Source organism: Nycticebus coucang, chromosome 3 (genome assembly GCF_027406575.1).
Source record: "Nycticebus coucang isolate mNycCou1 chromosome 3, mNycCou1.pri, whole genome shotgun sequence".
NCBI classification, from domain to species: Eukaryota; Metazoa; Chordata; class Mammalia; order Primates; family Lorisidae; genus Nycticebus; species Nycticebus coucang.
In genome coordinates, this window is record NC_069782.1 from 625,757 (window position 1) to 646,225 (window position 20,469).

The window sequence follows — 20,469 nt, forward strand, 5'->3', positions numbered from 1 at the left end:
CTACTGAGGGCCATAAAGTGAGACCCTGTCTCTACAAAAAAAAAAAAAAAAAAAAAAGGATTGCTCTGACTCTTGATGGAACTTTTTGGTTGTAGAGAATTAGCCGACTTCCATTGTGCACTCTGACACTTTGTTTCAGGGTCATGTTGGTGCATTCATGTTTCTATCACCCCTGGTAACATGGCTCAAAACATCATTTTCCCTTTCCAAAAGGTCTTGGCAAACTTCGACTCTCCTTTGCTTTTGTCACCAGAGTGCTCCTTTAGGACCATTTTTATACACACCTTTTTCATGCCAAGATTTTCAGTTAAGATTTTCTTAACTGTTTCTCTATTGGTGTTCACTTGGTCTGCTATGCTTCTCATAGTCAGCTGACAATTTTGATATACAATCAATGAATTTTTGTAATATTTTTGCCAGTTCTGCTCTTATTGGCTGCCCTGACCTCTCTTCATCAATGATGTTTTCTCTCCCCTTAGAAAACCATTTAGTCCGTTTGTCCACTGCCATTTTCTTCATGGCATTATCCTCATAACCTTGGACTAACACGTCCCTGATTTCACTTCCACAATGTGAATATACTTAACACTATTGAACCTTACTTTTAAAAATCGCTAATATGAATTTTGTTATATGTGTCATATCCCAATTTAAAAAACAGAACAGACAAAGCAGTAAGAATTTCTTTCTTTCTTTCTTTTTTTTTTTTTTTTGAGACAGAGTCTCATTATGTCACCCTTGGTAGAGTGCTGTGGAGTCACAGCTCACAACAACCTCCAACTCCTGGGCTTAAGCGATTCTCTTGCCTCAGCCTCCTAAGTAGCTGGGACTACAGGTGCCCACCACAATGCCCTGCTATTTTTTGTTGTAGTTGTCATTGTTGTTTTAGCTGGTCCAAGCCGGATTCTAACCACCAACTTCGGTGTATGTGGCTGATGCCATAACCACTGGGTGTTGTGGCAGACACCTGTAGTCCCAGCTACTTGGGAGGCTGAGACAACAGAATCAATTGCTTAAGCCCAGGAGTTGGAGGTTACTGTGAGTTTTGACACCATGGCACTCTACAAAGGTGACAAAGTGAGACTGTCTCAAAAAAAAAATAATAATTTCTTAATTTTAAGGATGTATTTGTTATTTTTAAGCATATATAATTTATCCCTTTAGATTTATAAAAAATGAGTGAAGTGCTAAAAAAGCTTAACAAGATGGAGACTTATAGCAGAACCTCTGAATTGATGGGAAAAAAATTCAATGAATCACACAGAAGAATCATGCAATAGAGGAAACACAATAGGTGGGAAAGGCAAAGGTGAAGGAAGGATGTTAAACAAGCAGAGACTGGGCTGGTGCATCTAATTAGATGAGTGACACATCTAAGACAAAGTTGAAAGAAGGAAAGTAGAGGGCAAAGAAATACCAGGTGTAAGAAAAAAGAAGTGGGAATGTTAACATTACAAGGTAGAATCTGAGGCTAAACACACAAAACCAGTATAGCAGGACATTATACACTGAGGAAGATAAAACAATGATAAGTAACATGCACAAAACACAGTTAAATACATAAGGCTAGAAAGATTAGAAATCCAAAGAGAATTTGATTAAAAGCACAATTACAATGTGAGAATTCACTGCCTTTGCCAGTGAGGGGTACCTAACAGACAAATTCTAGGTTATTCAGAAGAGCTGAGTTGCAGTGTCCATGCATTTATTTAAGAGACCTTAAGACAGGGTAGATGCTCTCAGAGCCTCTACCAAAACTGACACCCAATCGGCTATAAGATTTTAAAAGCAACAAGTCAAGTTTATATGCCAAAGTCCTTGATCAGAACCTAATAAAAGTAGAAAATTTTTTTTAAAAAAAAGGCGACCAAAAATTTCTTTGCTACTTGAAAATTAAGAAAAAACTTCTCTGTCGCTTTTTTTTTTTTTGCAGTTTCTGGCCGGGGCTGGGTTTGAACCCACCACCTCCGGCATATGGGGCTGGCGCCTTACTCCTTTGAGCCACAGGCACCACCACTTCTTTGTCACTCTTGAATCAAACAAGAAAATCTGGAGCAAGTCCTGCTGTCTGGAGAGACACAAAAGGGGGCTCCTGAGACTCAGGTACAGCTGGAGGACGTGAACTCACTATTCACCTGCAGGGACTTTCAAACAAAGTAAGTAGAGATAAATCAATAAGGTAAGTTGGTAAAGATGAAAAATTGAAGATAAAGCTGAGAATTGTGAGGCAGAAACCAGAACACATGACCGAGTCCAGAGCTGGTCTCTCAAGTAGACCAGAGGTGGGGGCAGCTCTTCTGCAGAGGAGCAGACTGTAATGGTATCCAACTTTGCCAATGTGGCAAAGAGAAGACTGAGATCAAATGGTCTGTCCACAGTGGAGTTTACCTTCCTTATGGTGGCAAGACCACAGCAGCCTTGGTGGCTCATCCTGCAGTGTGGGTGTGGTGCCAGGAACTAGAGGCACAGGTCTTCCCAGAGCGCCCCCAGGCACTGCTGCCAATGAGGTGGGGGAGAGGGCTGTGCCCAGGAAGGGGCGTGGGGAGGTCCTTTCTGGTGCAGAGCAGCCCTGTGGGGTGGAGGGCAGGTGTGCAGGGGAGCAGGCATCAGGCCCTGTCGTGAGGCTCTCTCTGCCCAAACTGCAGCTAAGCCTTGAGGCGGCCTCAGGGACCCATAGTCTCAGCTCCCATTTTATCCTCAGGGCCAGGAACATTGTAACCAGGCAGTGGCAAGACATTGAGTTATGTTCCTGGATGGGGCTGGTCAACTATTTGTGTTTTATGCTATACACTTTTATTTGCCATAACACTGTAGTATGTTTTATCTAGCAGACTAAATAACTCCTTTCTCTTCTGGAAAACTTTTTGCAGTTAAAACTCCATCCTATGATCATTTTCCCATGAAAAAGCCTTGTGATTTTTACTTAGGTCATATTAAAGATATGGGTTAATGTGGAAAAACTGAAGTCTTTAAACACTGCTCTCTCCATTCACAAATGCACCAGTCTTACCCTATCCACTCAAGTACACTTGCACAGTTTTTCTGTAGGGTCTTACTTGTTTCATTAGGCTCATTTCTCATTTAGAGGGATTCCCTTTAGTATAATTTCGTTCTTTCCTTTCTCTTCCTTTACTTCCTTCCTTCTTTCTCTCTTTCTTTCTGACAGGGTCTTTTCTGTCACCCAAGCTGGAGTGCAGTGGTATCTTCACAGTTCACTGCAGGCTCCAACTCCTGAGCTCAAATGATACCACTGTCTTACCCTCCCAAATAGGTAATAGGTACCAGCCACTGTGCTTGGATAATTTGAAAAATTTTTATAGAAATGAAGTCTCTCTATATTGCCTAGGCTGGTCTTAAACTTGGTGAGAGAGGCCCTGCCATCTGTCACCCCTCCTACTCAGGCTCAAGCCTGTACTGCTGCCTCTCAAGCACACCTGATCCTCAGGGAGATGGCCCAGCAGAGGGTGGTGGTGCTGTCTGTGGTGGTGAGCATCCTGCTACCCAGCTCCCTGGGTCCACCCCGCCCCCCCCCAACTCCCAGCCCCTTAGCTAACCCCAAACCCTACACCTGCAGGAACTTTGCCAGCCTGGTTCTCTTTTCATGCCACTCTGTGGTCATCTGACATGAGTTAAATGGTGCCTGTGATTACTGCTTGGTGCCAGGCACCATTCCTTTCTGGGTAACTCACCTGGCAGAGGCTTTAGAACCTGGGCTCCAGGGTACCAGCCTCTGATAGTGCTCCATCATGTAGAGACCGGGACATCTGCCTGCCACAGGCACATGGCGAACACCTGGCAACTGACTCCATCAGGTGAGACTCACCTGAGTGCAGGGACCCTGACCTGACAGAAGACTTCCCACTACTTTATCCCCATGTGGCAGTGGGTCAATTAATATTTTAAAACACAACTCACTCTCACACCATGGAAGATGAGTGGGAAACCTTTCTGAGGTAACTTCTCCCAGCCCAGCAAAGAGGTCACTACTTTGGGGTCTGCACACACTTCCAGCTCCCTGTGATAGAACAGCCGTGAAGGCAGCGCCAACAGGGCCTCGTGGGATCTGTAGTTCTTCACGAGCTTCGTGACCTACAGGACAGGACAGGCAAATCACAGGCAGATTATCACACGGGCCCCAATTTTCCACCACAAAGGTAGACTCCCAGTGCCTGCCCACCCCACAACTGCCACCTGCCACCAGATCAGCCCCTAAAGGTCCATTTTAGTAGAAAACTGAACATCAGGAAAGGAGAGGAAATTGCCTTCTTTGTTCCTTTCCTGGACCTGGTCATAGCAGAGAAGTCCCTTACATGGTAGCAGAGCCAGGTGGCCAGGCTGGAGGCAGGCGGACAGCTCCCTGGTGTGCTGCAGGCTCATCCTGATTCACTGTCTTGCTACCCCAGGCTCTCAACAAAGCCCTGTGCAGCCTATTCTCAACTCCACTACAGGCAAGAAGAACTCCTGGGCTCTTGGGTCCTGGACCTAGTGACCCTGAGGACTCTGCCAGCCCTGAGCATGCCTGGCTGTGACCTCACCAATGGACGTCACCAGCATGTGAAACAACTTCACAGGGTACCTCCAGCTGGCCTGAGTGTCCACTCAGCGCAGGTAAATTCCTCTTTGGTCCTAGTGTAGGACACCAGTCAACCCCATGACATCTCATAACCCAGGGAACAAACTTTAACTCTGTAATTAAAACATGTCCAGCCTCCAAGGTGCCACTGCAAACTCTGAACTTGATCTTGTATCACAATAGCTCTGTGTTAGCTGGACATGGGTAGGTAACAGGAAGGGGAAAGAACGCTTGCTGCCCTAGAGGTCCCCATGGCTTCAACCACTCTGGGAAAAAAGGTAAAAAGTGAGGCCTCTGGCCAGGCCTTGAGCAGGACAAAACCTTTGTCTCCAGTGTGTCAGGGGTTGGCCTGTACCTGTGGCCATCAGCTGAGAGTGTGCCTTGAAGGTCTGGGTGGAGAGGGTGGTGGCGAATGTTGGCCTTCTCTGTCAGGACATGTCAGCCTATCTCAAGGGCAGCACCCCCTCGAGAGAAGCAGCTGGTAGGTCACAGGGGCATATGGGTGTTTGGAGTGTGAAATGCACCTCTTGCCACAGAAGTGCCCTTGTGTTGCTTCCAGGCCCAGCAGTTGTTCACAGCCACTGCCTTGTCTTGGGGGTCGTTGCATATGAAGCCTTCCTTAGCCTGAAAACCCCCGGCCCCTCACTGCTGGTAATTGAGAATAGATTCCAACCATCCTCCCTGAAAAGCTGCCCTAACCATTGCATCTTGTTGCCTGCCCAGTGTTGACCCCAGTGGCAGTGTTGGACGGGACCCACCCTTCCATGTGCACTACAGGAGATTAGAGAATAAAGCTGCCTGGCTCAGGCAGGGATGCACCTGACAGGCTCAGGCTCAGGGTGCTTGGGGCTCCAAAAGATGCTGATCCCAAAGTCCATGCCTCAGGTCCGAGCTCAGCTGGGTGCCCAGAACCTACATTTTGATGAACTGCGCTCTCAGGTAAAGCTGCAAAAGCTACTTCCTATTTGTCCCACATTAGCAGAGTCACAGACTTGACTTCTCTCTGATCCCACAGAATCTCAGACAACAGCGAGAACCCTGGGAATTCCCTCACCCACAGGGGACGAAAAAGAAGCACGTTTCTCAGCTCCTGGGGCTAGAGGGCGGGTAGAACGAGACCCATCTGGGAGGGAGGGAGGAGGGGAGAGAGGAAGGAATGGCCACATCCTTTATGTATGTCTGTGATGTTCCTGCTGCCAGGCTCAGGGACCAAGGAGAAGGCTGGGAGAGGTGGCTTTTCTGTGTGGGGGTGGGCAGACCCCTCTCCTACACTCCCTGCTCAGGTGGAAGGACTCAGGTAGCAGGGGAGGATCTGAGCTCACCAGCAGGGGGTTGTACGCGCCACAAGCACCGAAAGCAGTTTCATCCCTCAGATACGCTGGTCGGGACATTAGCCTCTCCAACATGGACACGTTCAGCCCATAGGCCATGGCCAGTCTGGACTTGATGACTGGGCCGAGCTGCATGGGGTCTCCAGCGAGCACGATCTGTGGCACACAAAGCAGTGGCTCAGCTTTTGAGGGGGATGGTCAGTGGCCGTGTGCACCGGTTACACATCCAGAATGGAGCACGGGCTGCTTGGGTGGGCCAGGTGCCCCACAGTCACTCTGGCTGCAGATTAGGGCAGTCACAGCTAGAATTGCTACTGCAAAATGACAACAGTCTGGACAAAGGCAGCAGACACACAGGAAAAACCAAGCAGGCCTCAGACAGGAGGTCCCTTGCAGAGCACCCCACTTCTCCCGCTGTCCTGTAACTGCTCCTGCCCACAGTCCAGCCTTCTCTCCTCATCTCCCAAAGCGGTAAGGGCTTGGGGATGTGGCCTGTTTTCTGGAAATTTCTGTTAAGCCCAGCCCTGGTAGGCCCCCTGACCTGGTAGGCATCCCATCCCTTGGGGAAAACAAGATGAGAAGGAAACAGCACACACCGATGAAGGCCTCACCTGGCCACTGATGTCTGAAATCAGCCCCAGAGGAATAAGGCACTCCGGTTCGCTTGCCTGCCCGGCCTCGTCCACAAACACGTGAGTAAAGTGTCCAACTCTAGAGCCAAAGAGTCCTCAGTGGTGATCTCTGTCAAAGCTATTTAGTGACTGGCACCTGTGGCACTACTGGCAAGGCCGTGGTGGACACTCCATGTGTCCCAGGGGGATGCGGGACGGTGGGTCTGGGAGTCACCAGGCCTGGAGCATTGTAGGCCTGACTGGCGATGTCAGCTGCCCTCACGGCAGCCAGTGCTCTACAGCCCATTATGTGCCTGTTCACAGGTTTGGAGAGGAGGAGGGTGAGGGTGCTTCTGAGCACAGCTCAGAGAACCTCCTGGGTGGCTTATGGCACAGGGTTCCCAGTGCACTCTCTACCTCAACATCAGGTTTCCAGAGATTAAGAAAATGCCCAAATGGCAGTGCTGGTAGCTCAGTGGGTAGGGCACCAGCCACATACACCCAGGCTGGTGGGTTTGAACCCAGCCTGGGCCTGCTAAAACAATTGACAACTGTAACATTCGGGCATTGTGGCAGGTGCCTGTAGTCCCAGCTACTTGGAAGGCGGAGGCAAGAGAATCGCTTATGCCCAAGAGTTTGAGGTTGCTGTGAGCTGTGATGCCACAGCGCTCTACCCAGGGTGACAGCTTGAAACTCTGTCTCAAAAAAAAAAAAGGAAAATGCCCAGGTATGAGCCCTGGCTTCACCACTTCCTTGCTGTGTCCCTGGACAGACTGCTTCACCTCTCTGTGCCTTCATGTCCTGTGTCATGTGGGATATGGCTGAGGGGAGCATGGTGTGCACTGGCCCAGGTGCCAGAGCAAGAACAGACCTGACCAGCCCAGTGGTCACAGATGGGACCGCTCCCTCCACCTGGTCCCTTCCTCTTGATTCAGCCTCGAGAGCCACCCTCAGCCAGTGTACTTCCCCAATCTGCCCAGGTCAGTGCTGGGTCAACCCTCTCACCAGACCTTCACCACAGCCAGCCACGAAGCAGCAGTGCCTGAGAAAGCAGATTGGAAGTAGACTACATGTCTGGGCTGTGCTGACACCTGGCAAAGGAGCCAGGGCTGGCCCATCAGGCTGCTGAGCCCAAGTTCCCCCTCTCCACCCTGGACGTAGAAAATTCCACCACCTAGCGCCTTGGGTGTCCCACAGGAGATGGGGCCTGCGCTCAGATAGGTTCTTGATCCCACTCCGAGTGGTGCCTTCAGTGCAGGCCTGGACCTACAAGTCCCAAGATACCAATTGCACACATGCTACCCACTGACTCCCAAAATCAGCCGCTTCCCCACCTCAAGTCCCAATTTCTGTTGGAAAAAATTAACATTATGTGTCTTTCCTAGAAAATAAACATTTAAGTTTTCAATTCTGCATTAATTACAATGATCTGAAGGCACTGTTCCTGCCCCTGAGAACCCCCCATGGCTCCTACTCAGCTTCTCCGTATCAGTAGCCTTCCTGGCTGGCCACCTCTGTCACCTCCCACCTGGAAATTAGTCCCTCAGAGTATAGCGGCAGTCCCTGCACAGAGCCCTGTGAGCACAGCGCCACAACTCCCCGGCCCCTAGGTGGAGCAGAGATTTGTTCCTGGTGGGAATTTCTTCCTCTCAGGCCCTGACCCCTGACTCTTTGGCACACGTTACACAATCTCCCTTGCTGAGACCTGTGGGGGCCAGTCCACTAACCAGGTGGCTCTAAGGCTCCTCAGGGTGTCTTGTCAGAAACACAAGATGCTCAAAATACAAAACACACGGCAGATTTTGAAGGGTGGAACCAAAAAAATAAGTAAGATGTCTCACCAGCCATCTTTTGTATTAAGAACATTTTGTATACACAAGAGCTACTGAACATGCTGAAGGAAGAACTGCTGACACACAATGACAGCACAGCTAGCTGCGCATTGCTCCTGGGTGCTGTCGCCATGTGGTGCCGGTGGATACAGGGGGCCCATTGTGGAGGCAGGTGGGGGCTGCAGGGTAATGGAGGCTCAGGGAAGGCCTGACCCAGGTGGTCATCCTCACAAAACTGGGACACTGTCCGAGGGTGGCCTGGCCAGAAGCTTCAGAGTCTGTCTAGACTGTCTGAGAGGGTAAGGCCTCTTCTGAGGATCCTCCATCTCCCTCTCACCCTCAGCCCACCACACCTCCCCCATGGCCCAAGAGTGCTTTGATCCCTGCTTAGTAACCCCTGGGCATGTAGCCTTCCTCTCAGCTCCCAGAGGGTGTCCACTCATGGTGACCCCTCACTACTCACTCCTGCTCAGAAGCCCTTCCACAGGCCCTAGGCATTAGGTCTCTCTGTCTTGTTCCTTTTCCCCTGATCCTGCTCACTGGTCTCCAGCGCTGCAGTCTTCTTCAGGTGACATGCTCAGTCTTTAGACATAGGACCTTTGAAAGTGCACACCCACCTGCCTGCCTGTCCCACTGTTGGGTCCTTTGTATCTTTGGGGTCTCAGCACAAAGACCATATCCTTGTCCCACCTGGACAATCGTCTCCCCCCGTCAGCCACTCTCACCCCAAAGCCCTCCATCCTGCAATATGTCTATCATCAGCCTCCCCTAAGATAGAAGCCTAGAGGAGATACAGACCTTGTTTTGGGTGATGCCCTGCCCCCTTCGATGCTAAGACACTTACCTCACTCCTATCTGGTAAAAAAGCCCAGCGCTGCTGCAGGTTGTGATTATTATCCGGAAGCGTGAAGCCTTCCAAATGTCTTCTCCATCCTTACAGTATGGTTTGATGGCATCAATGACTGTCTGGGAGAAAGGAGGGGACAAGTCAGTGTTTTTTTCACAGTATTAAGTATTACTTTAAATTGTACAGAATCACAAAGCTGAAAGGAATTCTAAAAGATAACAATCGTCCTAGGCCCTGCGCAGTGTCCATCCACCTTGACCTCCCAGAGTGCTAGATTACAGACATGAGCCACTCTGCCTAGCCCAGCAGTTATCAACCTGTGAGTTGCGACCCACAGGAACTGTATTAAAGGGCCACGGCATTAGGAAGGTTGAGAACCACTGGCCTAGCCAATTTAATCTCTTTTTTGAAATCTCTCTCTCTCTCTTTTTTTTTTTTTTTGTAGAGACCAGAGTTTCACTTTATTGCCCTTGGTAGAGTGCCGTGGCGTCACACAGCTCACAGCAACCTCCAACTCCTGGGCTTAGGCGATTCTCCTGCCTCAGCCTCCCGAGTAGCTGGGACTACAGGCGCCTGCCACAACACCCGGCTATTTTTTGGTTGCAGTTTGGCCAGGGCCGGGTTTGAACCCGCCACCCTCGGCATATGGGGCCGGCGCCCTACTTACTGAGCCACAGGCGCCGCCCTCTCTCTCTCTTTTTTAAAGCAATACTTTTAGAAGTAAACTAGAAATTTCTAATTTCCTTAAAGGGATATTTATAACTAAACCGATAAAACATAACTAAAAAGAAACAATACATTAAGGGATAAAATAACAGAAGAACATGAGAATTTAACAAAGCTAAAAATGCCCACAGAAGAGTGTGAGCTATAATAAAATATTCAGGAATTAAAACTCTCGCATTTGGCAGAGTCATGGTGCATGGCAGAGCAGTTTCTCAAATGACCTTGTGTGGTTACCCCTCTTGGCTTGTCTTGCTCTCCAGAGATGTTCCTAGTGGCAGCCCTCCCCACTCACCTCCTCAAATCTGCAGGTGGCATTCACACGGACCATGGCCGCTGGCCTCAGTACCTTGCTTTCATGCAGTCGCAAACACACAAGGTCAGCAGCACTGTTTGAGGGTGCACAGACCAAAATCCGACTGTCTGGCAAAGCAAAATGTACCTTTAATCCAAGACACAAGAGAGACCAAGGGTTATAAACATTGACCTGTCAGAGTGGAAACCAGAAGTCAAATGTCCCACTGCATAGGCTCATACAGGGACTCAGCTGCATGGCTGAGGTGTAGTCCCAGATGTCTCTGAGACGCTGGCCCATGTGACAGCAAAGGGACAGTCAGCCTCATCACTCTGCTGCTGACACCTGAGCTGGGGTGGGAAGTTCTCTGAGCCCTCCAAGACTCTAAACCACTTTCTCGAGACAGAAACCCAGTCAGATTTACTCTCACACACAAAGGGCAGCGCAGGCGCATCCCATGGTACTGAATGCTAATGGCCGTTGACTTAAGACAATGTGAGAGCAACATGCATTCAGCGTTCCTTGACTGACAATGGGACCGTTGTCGGCTATGTCCATCCGGAGTTGAGGAACACAGGGCACAGTATTTTCATAAATTTCAAATATAAATGGAGTTGCTCAAAATGTCTGCAGAATGGAGGCTTTGGCTACTGTGTAATTTCTCTGTGGCAACATTTCAATGAAATAGTTCACTACTCTAAAAATGACATTTTCTTCTAAATCTCTGCAATAAGCCTTTAAAATCTATGTATATTTTAAAAACCCTTAACTAACTATTATGAAATCACTGAGATTTCTCAAGCTCCTTACAACTTCTGATCCTGCTATTTAAACTCCTGCTTCCTCAAGACACAGGCATGCTTCACGGCAGGGACCACAGCACTCAATGGCGCCGCCTTACCTGCAGGACAGCCTCTATTATGGTCACCGTCTTTCCAGTCCCAGGAGGTCCAAAGAGAACATATGGGAGCGGGCGGCAATCCCCACTCAGAATCCTTTTAACTGCTAACTTCTGATTTTCATTTAGCACTGGATTGAAAAATTCCTTCTCTTTTGCTTTAGGGGCCGGAATTTCATTGACTGCATTCAAAGTGGAGAGACAGTTTCAGTTAGGTCCAGCTGTGGCACACATCCTTGCATGGGCCAAGCATCACCACAGCCGAATTAAAGGCTAAAGCAGAGCAGCCCTTCAGGGTGGCCCCAGACCGAGGAAAACCATGTCCTCCCTTTGATAACTTAGCTTTCTGAGAGGGGAAAAACTGGTCATTCAATATACAGTTTTGCCTTCTATATGCAGTAGAGACATGATTTTAAAATGTTTATATCTCAAAAGAGAACATGACAAAAAAAGTCCATAATATAAGTCTTTTTCAAAGTATCTATCCTAAAACTCTTGAGTCACTAGCCAACGTGAGACCACACCTTTCCCCTAGCTGCTGTTACTGCCACGTGTCAGCTTGTCTCCTGTCAAGTAAAATGAAACCTGAATGGATCCCCGCTTGACCAAGGGAACCCTGAAAGGCCCTAAAGCTGAGCAGATGGCCCCAAGGTGGGAGGTGGGACATGCCAGGCAGGGCCATCTAGCTGCTCCCAGCCTCACAGACACATACCCAGAGTGCTCGTTTCCAGAGTCAGGGCCTCCACCCCAGGCAGGTCCTGGCCACCAGCACGCTTCTTTGCTCCATGTTTACTTTGGTCCTTTATGGTTTTCTTGCTCTAGAAATTACCACGCAAAAAAAATGGTTCAAAGACAAGTTTTGTGTTTACACTGGTTTAAAGAGAAAATATAAATGTCTACTTATTATAATTAACATCCACTTATCAGCTCTACAGATGGGTCACAGGTCAGACCCTTTGAAACATAAAGAGAATACAAAGTATCTGACAAAAATCTGCTAAAAAGGGCTATGCTTCTTTTGCACTTGCTTTTAAACATAAACGAATTTTTGTGATTATGAAACCAAAATAAAGGACTATTACTTTATTTTATTAATGTGTCTTCCCTGGGCACATCCATCCTGCTGGCCCATCTCAGGGTCACCCTCCCTGCTCTCCACAGAACCTCATATGAGAGTACAAAGCACCAGCACCGCCTATCAACTACATTCAAGATTCTGCAAAAGAATTGGTTTTCTGTCTTTAGACATAAATAGAATTTTTTTCTGGACCAACTCAATTTTTGGTTTTTCCATTACAATGTTGTAATTCACAGCTTGACATGTATATCTTTGTGCAATCACTTGATTACTTTCATTGGATAAATTCTAGAATCTATAAAATTGCTACATCAAAAGTTTTCACATTAAAAATGTAGCTCAAAGGGGTAGGGCACCAGCCCTATATGCTGGAGGTGGTGGGTTCAAACCCATCCCTGGCCAAAAACTGCAAAAAAAAAACAAAAAACAAAAAAAAATTTTCCATGTACTGCCAAATTTTAGTGCAGAAGATTATACCAACATAATTTCCACTACTGTCCTGTGAGCTTTATGGAGTGTAACTTGGGACAAGGCATATATATTTGAAGTGTGTGTGATGAGCAGACCCATCCATCTGGAAGTTTCCTGTGCCCACGAGACAGGACCCTGCTGTCACCATGACCAGTTTTCACGCCCTAGAACTTCACACAGACGTCCTGCTCTTCTTGGTCTTCTTTCAGGCAGTGTAACGGACTGTCTAGGACCCATCTGTGCTGTGCACAGCTGGCTCATCCCCTCCCTGCAGAACAGGGCTCCACTGTAAGAACACCACAACCCACCTGTTCATCTCCTGCTGATGTAGACTGATGTGTCCAGTTTTTGACAATTACAAATAAAGCTATGAACTTCATGTATGAGCCTTTGGCCATCTGTGTATGTTTCTCTCTCTAAGGTACACACCTAGGAAGAAAACAGCTGGAGCATGTGGCAGGTGCACCTTCAACTTCCCTAAGTGGTACCTCTCTCCTGCCCTACCAGCAGGGTGCAAGTTCCAGTGGCTCCACACACTCGCCAAAATTCACATGGTCCATCTTAAATTTTGGCCATTCTAACAGGTATATAGTAGTATCATTTCATTGTGGTCTTGTGTTTCTCTAACAACTAATGATGAAACTTGTGAATCTTTTCACAAGTTTATTACCATCTGTATGAACTTGTGAATAACAAGTTCATTTGTATGAACTTGTGAATCTTTTCACAAGTTTATTACCATTTGTATACATTCTTTGGTAAAGTGTTTAAATCTTTGGTCCATTCTGAAAAATAGTTTTCTCATTTTGTTTGCAGAGTATTTTAATATATATTCTGGATACAGGTTCTTTATCAGATATGTGATCTGCAAATATTTTCTCACTCTTTTTATTGCTTTTAACTATGTCTTTTGTTTTTCTAGAGATAGGGTCTTCCTAGTTACCCAGGTTGGCTCTGAATTCCTGGGCTAAAATGATCCTCCTGCCTCAGTCTTCCAAGTAGCTAGGACTCCGGGTGCCTACCACCACGCCCAGCTACTTATATCTTTTGAACAGCAAAATATTTAATTCCACTTAAGTCCAATTTATCAACTTTTTCTTTATGGATCATAAAGCTCTTAAGTGTCACATGTAAAAACACTTTGAAGGGTGCAAAGATTCTATATTGTTTTCCAGGAAGTTTTGTTTGGGGCTTACATGTAGGGCTATGAATCGAGAGTTAACTTTTGGCTCGAGCTCACAACCCGCAAACGCACTGCGTTCACACATCAGCTTGGGCAAAGCGGGGACCCTGATTATGATGGAGCTTTTTGACCCACAACATGACACATCTTTTTATGTAGATGTGTTTACTGTTTACTTCTGTTTACTTCTCATCAAAGTCTGTCATTTTTAGTAGACAGTCTTATATATCTCTTGTCAGATTTATCCCTATTTGAAACATTAAAATACTATATTTTAGAAAATCCAATTTCTTAATAATTTACTGGACATACATAGACATAATGATTTATTTTTATATATTGATCTGTATCTTGCAGCCTTGTCAACATCACTTCTTTGCTCTGACGGCTTCACTCTGTGTTCCCTTTGATGCCCAACATGATGTGGACGTCTTTTCTTTTTGTCTGGTTGCTGGTCTACAACACACGACGTTACACAGAAATGTTGAGAGGACATGCCTTGATCCTGATCTCACAAGGAGAGAGCATTTACTTACTTACCACTGAGTTGGTTTTTTTGTAGGCAGTTCTTTTGAAGGCAGTTCTTTTCTATTTATAATTGCTGTATGTAAGTTGGATTTTGTCAGATGGTTTTCCTGTACCTACTGAAATAATTATGCAATTTTTTTCTTTTTAGTTTGTTAATATGATGCATGACATGGATTGTTAAACCAGCTTTTCATTCCCAGGAAAAACCCTTCTTGGTCTATGTTCATGAATGATGCTGGTACGCAGTTTTACTTTCTTGTCTTTGTGGAGATGTGTTGGTTATCAGTGTAGTGCCATAAAATGACTTTGGAATTAAATTTCCTTCAGTTGAACTGATTGTACATAATTGGTTTTATTTCTTCCTGAAATATCTAACAGAATTTACCAGTGAAGCTATCCAGGCAAGGGATTTTTGTGGGTAATGTTTTTTAACTATAAGTCTAATTTCATGAAGTCAATTTTTAATTTATTATTGAGTGAATTTTGGTAATTTGTCTTTCAACAAATATGTTCATTTTATATAATTTGTTGCCTTTATTAGCACAAAGTTGTTCATAACTACTGTATTAGTTAGGGTTCTCCAGAGAAACAGAAACAATAGAATCAACAGTGTGTATGGGGTGGGGAGAGAGAAATTACAAGAAATGGGTTCATGCCATTGTGGAGGCTAGAGAAGCTCCCTCAGTAAGCTGGCAACCCAGGAGGGTCAGTGGTATAAGTTACGGTCTGAGCCGGCAGGCTCAAGGCCCAAGAAGACCAGATGTTTTAGTTAGAGTCCAAAGGCAGGAAAAGACTGATATCCCAGCTCAAGGCAGTGAGGCCAGAGGAGATTTCTCTTACTAGCAGGGATGGGGGGCGCTCAGCCTATCTGCCTCATGCAGGCCTTCAAGGCACTAGAAGCTCCAGCAGGCTCCAAATCTGTAGCAGGCTACACAGGGCAGTGCACTTCCCCAGTCTGTTTTATAGATTCTGCTGTTTAGTTCTTTCAGGTAGGAAGGTACATCTAGCCCTTGTAATTCCATCCTGGCTAATGTATGGAATGCTCTTTCATTCCCCCTCAGCCTAGCTAATCTATAAGATAACATTCTACATTTTAAAATATTAAGATTTAGCCAACTGACATAAAATGCCACCTAAACGGCAACTTCCCTGCCCTAAACACTCTCCGAGTATCAGGGAGCGGGGTGGACCAGCACGAGGTGGTGGTGGTGGGAGCACTGTGGATGGCACTGCATCTGTGCCAGTGAAGACCCCTTTCTATTTTCAGAGAAAAATACATCAAATATAAAACACACACAGATGATTTTCATAGATAATGTCTGCCCTTTCATTTATGTAGTATTTTTGTACGACTGCATTCTAAAGCTATCATTTTTGCATTTTGGGGGAGGTGCTGTAAGTGGTAAAAGCATTTCTAAATATCAAATATAATTTAAAAATTTCATTATACATGTTCACAAAACCAAATTCCAACAGTCTATTTTAAAGTTATAAGCTCCACTATGGGATAAATGATTTTTCTTGTTAGTAGAATATAAAACCACTTCTATTTCACAGAAATGTAGTGAGCATCTAGGATAATCCACAGCCTGTGAAAGGCACATCACAACTGATGGCACGATGGGCTGTGAAGGAATAAAACACCTCTCTGCAGCAGGCACAGAGGTTGTGAATGTCAACAGTCTGCTGGGTGTTTCCTCCCATTTTCTCTGTATACTCAGTCACATAAATGTACTTTTCTGTAAATAAAAAATATGTAATTTTCTTTTTTTATTTTTTGTAGAGACAGAGTCTCACTGTACCGCCCTCAGTAGAGTGCCGTGGCGTCACATGGCTCACAGCAACCTCTAACTCTTGGGCTTACCCGATTCTCTTGCCTCAGCCTCCCGAGCAGCTGGGACTATAGGCGCCCGCCACAACGCCCGGCTATTTTTCTGTTGCAGTTTGGCCGGGGCTGGGTCCGAACCCGCCACCCTTGGCATATGGGGCCGGCGCCCTACTCACTGAGCCACAGGCACCGCCCAAAAAATATGTAATTTTTAAATAAAACTGTGCGATCATACAAACACCTGTGTCTTGCTTTTCCCCTACTTAATATATTGCAGCTATCTTAGCACTACATATAATGACATATAGACTTTACCACTAAATCTATCTTATTAGTATTTTAGTTATATTTTATCTATGATTTTGGGTTGTGAACTACATTCTTCTAACAGTGATTTTCAACCTTCCTTACCTCGAAGCACCTAGTTGAGTCTGAAGGACTTTGAAGGACTGAGGGGTTACTGTACTCCTAGTTTAATTGAACCTAGTTAAACTTCCACGACACACTTAAATTATGTTGATCAAAACAACAAAAAAGAGTAAAATAAAAGAATATACTTACTGTGCTTTGAACTTCTTTCAAAAATGATTAATGATCTTTAAAAATTTTTGAGGCACACTGGTTAAAAATCACTGTTCTAGTCTTGGCACCTGTAGCTCAGCAGCTAGTGCGCCGGCCACATACAGCAGAGGTAGCGGGTTCAAATCCAGCCTGGGTCTGCCAAACAACGACAACTACAACTAAAAAACAGCTGAGCTTAAAAAAAAAAAAAATAGCCGAGCTTTGTGGTGGGCGCCTGTAGTCCCAGCTACTTGGGAGGCTGAGGCAAGAGAATCGCTTAAGCCCAAGAGGTTGCTGGGAGCTGTCATGCCATAGCACTCTACCAAGGGTGCAGCTTGAGATTGTCTCAAAACAAAAAGAAAAAGAAAAGTCACTGTTCTAATACTTCAGTCAAATGAGAGGTCATGGGGGCGGCACCCATAGCAAAGTGGTTACAGCGCCGACCACATGCACCGAGGGTAGAGGGTTTGAACCCACTCTGGGCCAGCTAAACATTAATGACAAATGCAACAACAACAAAAAAATAGAGTGGTGTTTGTGGTTCAGTGAGTAGGGCACCGGTCCCATATACTGAAGGTGGTGGGTTCAAACCCGGCCCTGGACAAAATGCAACAACAACTACAACAACAACAACAAAAAAAAAAAATGAAAAAGAAAACAGCCGGGCGTTGTGGCGGGCACCTGTAGTCTCAGTTACTTGGGAGGCTGAGGCAAGAGAATCACTTAAGCCCAAAAGAGTTTGAAGTTGCTATGAGCTGTGACGTAAGACTCTGTCTCAGAAAAAAAAAAGTGAGAGCTCATGTATCTAGTAGTGAGTTTATGTTACTGTCTATTAAATACATGAAAGTTATCAAACCATTACCTTGGTGGTAGACTGTCCATCATTTTTGGTGTCTTGTGCATGGTTCCAATTCCCTGTCACTTGGGGAGACTGTAAAATGATTTCTTCTGGAAACAACACTTTTAAAACAAGAAAAGGTCAGAGTATAGGTATTACTGAAAAGCTCAGACATGTTCATGGCTGGACCTAAAGTAATTCATATTGTGTTTATTCCTTTCTGGACCCCCACTTTGTACTATTCTTTTTTTTTTTTTATTGTTGGGGATTCATTGATACTCGCTACTTTGTACTATTCTTAAACTACAGGATTATACCGAGTGCTGCATTTTCTTTCAACAAAGCCATTTCCTTGTCTATCTATAAGTATACAAATGAATTACAAATGAATTACATTACAAGCACCATGAATTTTTTTTTTTTTTTAATTTTTCTTCTTTCTCCTGCGGTGCTGGCTGTTTTTGATGTTGTTGGTAGAGACGGGGTCTTACTCTGGCTGACTGCTGCTCATATGGGTTTTGAACCTCTGAGCTCAGGCAATCCACCCGCCTCGGCCTCTCACAGCGCTGGGACTATAGGCGTGAGCCACCACGCCCGGCCAAATTGCTCATGAATGAATTTTTTTCAGTTATTTAACCATGCTATTTTTAGTTGCTTATTAAGTTGACACAAGATAATTCTGAAATCCCCCAACAGATACTTAAAAAAATTATTGTATAGTTTTACCTTTCATACTATGATTGAAGAAACTGTTTTATACAAAACTTTACACAAAGCCTATAAAAACACTCTGGGAAGATGTAATATTATTACTCTATAAAAATAATACCTTTTACACCTAAGTGGATGACTTGTTCAAGTGCAAAGTGGCACCGTCTGCTTGTGGTCCTGCCAGAAATAAAACATAAAATAACTAATCTTAAGTTTAGAACTATTAAGGCTAGCATTTAGCATTAAGTCACAGAAATCTGATTACATAATCTTTAAATCAATATACTAAAGTAACCTCTACAGAATACTTATAAATGAGGACCAAATTAGAGATCAGGTCCTATGAGGTCTCAAAAGTACCACTAAAAACTTAAATCTGAAGGACTGAGGGGTTACTGTACTCCAAGTGTCTAAACAAAACACAAAAAAACCTTTAAATAGAAATATCCTACATATCAGGATAGCAGGAACTCCTCCCTTTCTGAGAATATTTCTGTTCTAACAGAGAAAGTGAACTAAAATACACAAAGAAAATACAGCCTACGTAGTGCGAGGGAAATATTAAAATTATTGTGTCAGCATTATTGAAAAGCAATCTTGAACCAGACCCCGTAGCTCTTGTGATCCAGCTGTTCAGGAGGCTGAGGCAAGAAGATCGCCTAAGCCCAGGAGCCAGAGGCCGCAGCAAGCTGTGACTGTGTTACCAGGGCCACAGAATGCAACCCTGTCTAAAACAAACAAAAAGACAAAGCCACAAAGAGACAGAAAGCCACGAGAGAAAGATAAAACAGACCAGGGGACCAAGAGGGCAGTAAGCAGAACCCTGGAGGAGGAACAGGAACAGAAAGACACATGGTGAAAGAACTTTCTGGAGCACAAACTGCTGTTCAAGACAAAGACTCAATATTGCAAGATGCCAATTCTTCTTATATTTTAACATCATTGCACAAAGATGTAAGAATATTGCTATGCTGTAATAGTAAAAATCTGTGAGCCTCTGTGCCCAGCAACAATTGCTGGCTGAGCAGCTTATGATGCATCTGACAAGATGACTCTGTCCAGCACTGAACACCTGTGCCAGGAAGGAAGAGCCTCATGTCAGTGCCCTTGACTTCCACCATCAGAAGTGAGAAAAAGAGCAAACGAAACAAAATAAGCAGGAGAAATAATAAAAACGAGAGCAACAATCAGTGAAACAGAGAGCAGGAAGATACCAGAGAACACCCACGAAGCCGGGGGTAGGTTCTTTGATAAGGCCAATAAAACCGACAGACATCAAGCCAGGCTGATGAGGGGAAATGACACAAATCGCCAATATTAGGAACAAGAAATGTGACATCACCGTAGATATTAAAAGGATAAGAAAGTAATATTATGAATAACTTTATGCAAATAAATTAGACAACTTAGATGAAATGGACAAATTAAGGAAATTCCTTACCAATGTCCTATAAGCAAGGATACAAAACTGTACCTATGTCCAGCACCTAAAACTAAAGCCTGATTCCACACTGATGATGAATTACGATTTCATCTTACAGCTACTAGAACTGGAGACAAATATAGTTAACTTCTCTACTCCCCTATGTAAATTGTAAATTTCTTGGACTTCACAAGAATATAGCTACTTTGCCTCATAAGCTGCCACTCTCCCTAACCCCTGCTGCCTTTAAAATGCTGATTGTTCCAACATTCCCCTTGGAAAAACAGCCACAGCTTGTCTGTGGTTCATGTTTTTCCCAAATCTTGACTTAACAAGTGTCCATTGAGATTTTAGCATCATTTCAGTTGAGGTCAACAAAGATTACAAACGAATGGCAAAAGAGCACACAGAAAGATATTCCACGTTGTCATCAGAGAAATACAAATTAAAACCACAATGAAATACCACTATGCACCTATTGGAATGGCTTCACGTTCTAGAGTACAAATGGGTCATTAGAAAGATGGGTCCACAAAACAGCTACAAGCTCTGCTCACCATGACAGAGGCCACATGCCTCCTCCAAAGGCTGCCCTCCAGCCTGGTCCAGAACCCACCAGCTCACCGAGCACTCAGCTCCAGCCACAGAAGCTGTGGAGTTGGCATCCACACTTGCTATGCCTCTCACCTTGAGCAGCATATCCTGGGCCTCATGTGTCTCTTCCATAATCAACAAACA

At 45.2% G+C, this 20,469-nt stretch overlaps 1 protein-coding gene across 1 annotated transcript in view; it reads right to left on the reverse strand.

Annotated features, from left to right (window-relative positions):
* The window catches only part of MOV10L1 (Mov10 like RISC complex RNA helicase 1), a 58,374-nt gene that overhangs the window by 9,445 nt on the left and 28,460 nt on the right, over nucleotides 1–20,469 (reverse strand). The window contains exons 13-22 of the mRNA XM_053586548.1: nucleotides 18,427–18,485; nucleotides 17,622–17,719; nucleotides 13,752–13,756; nucleotides 11,823–11,926; nucleotides 11,114–11,292; nucleotides 10,209–10,359; nucleotides 9,192–9,309; nucleotides 6,516–6,615; nucleotides 5,896–6,060; nucleotides 3,916–4,089 (exon numbers count right to left, since the gene is read on the reverse strand). Of these exons, the coding sequence (XP_053442523.1) occupies nucleotides 3,916–4,089; nucleotides 5,896–6,060; nucleotides 6,516–6,615; nucleotides 9,192–9,309; nucleotides 10,209–10,359; nucleotides 11,114–11,292; nucleotides 11,823–11,926; nucleotides 13,752–13,756; nucleotides 17,622–17,719; nucleotides 18,427–18,485 (1,153 nt within the window). The remainder of the gene's footprint in view (nucleotides 1–3,915; nucleotides 4,090–5,895; nucleotides 6,061–6,515; nucleotides 6,616–9,191; nucleotides 9,310–10,208; nucleotides 10,360–11,113; nucleotides 11,293–11,822; nucleotides 11,927–13,751; nucleotides 13,757–17,621; nucleotides 17,720–18,426; nucleotides 18,486–20,469) is intronic.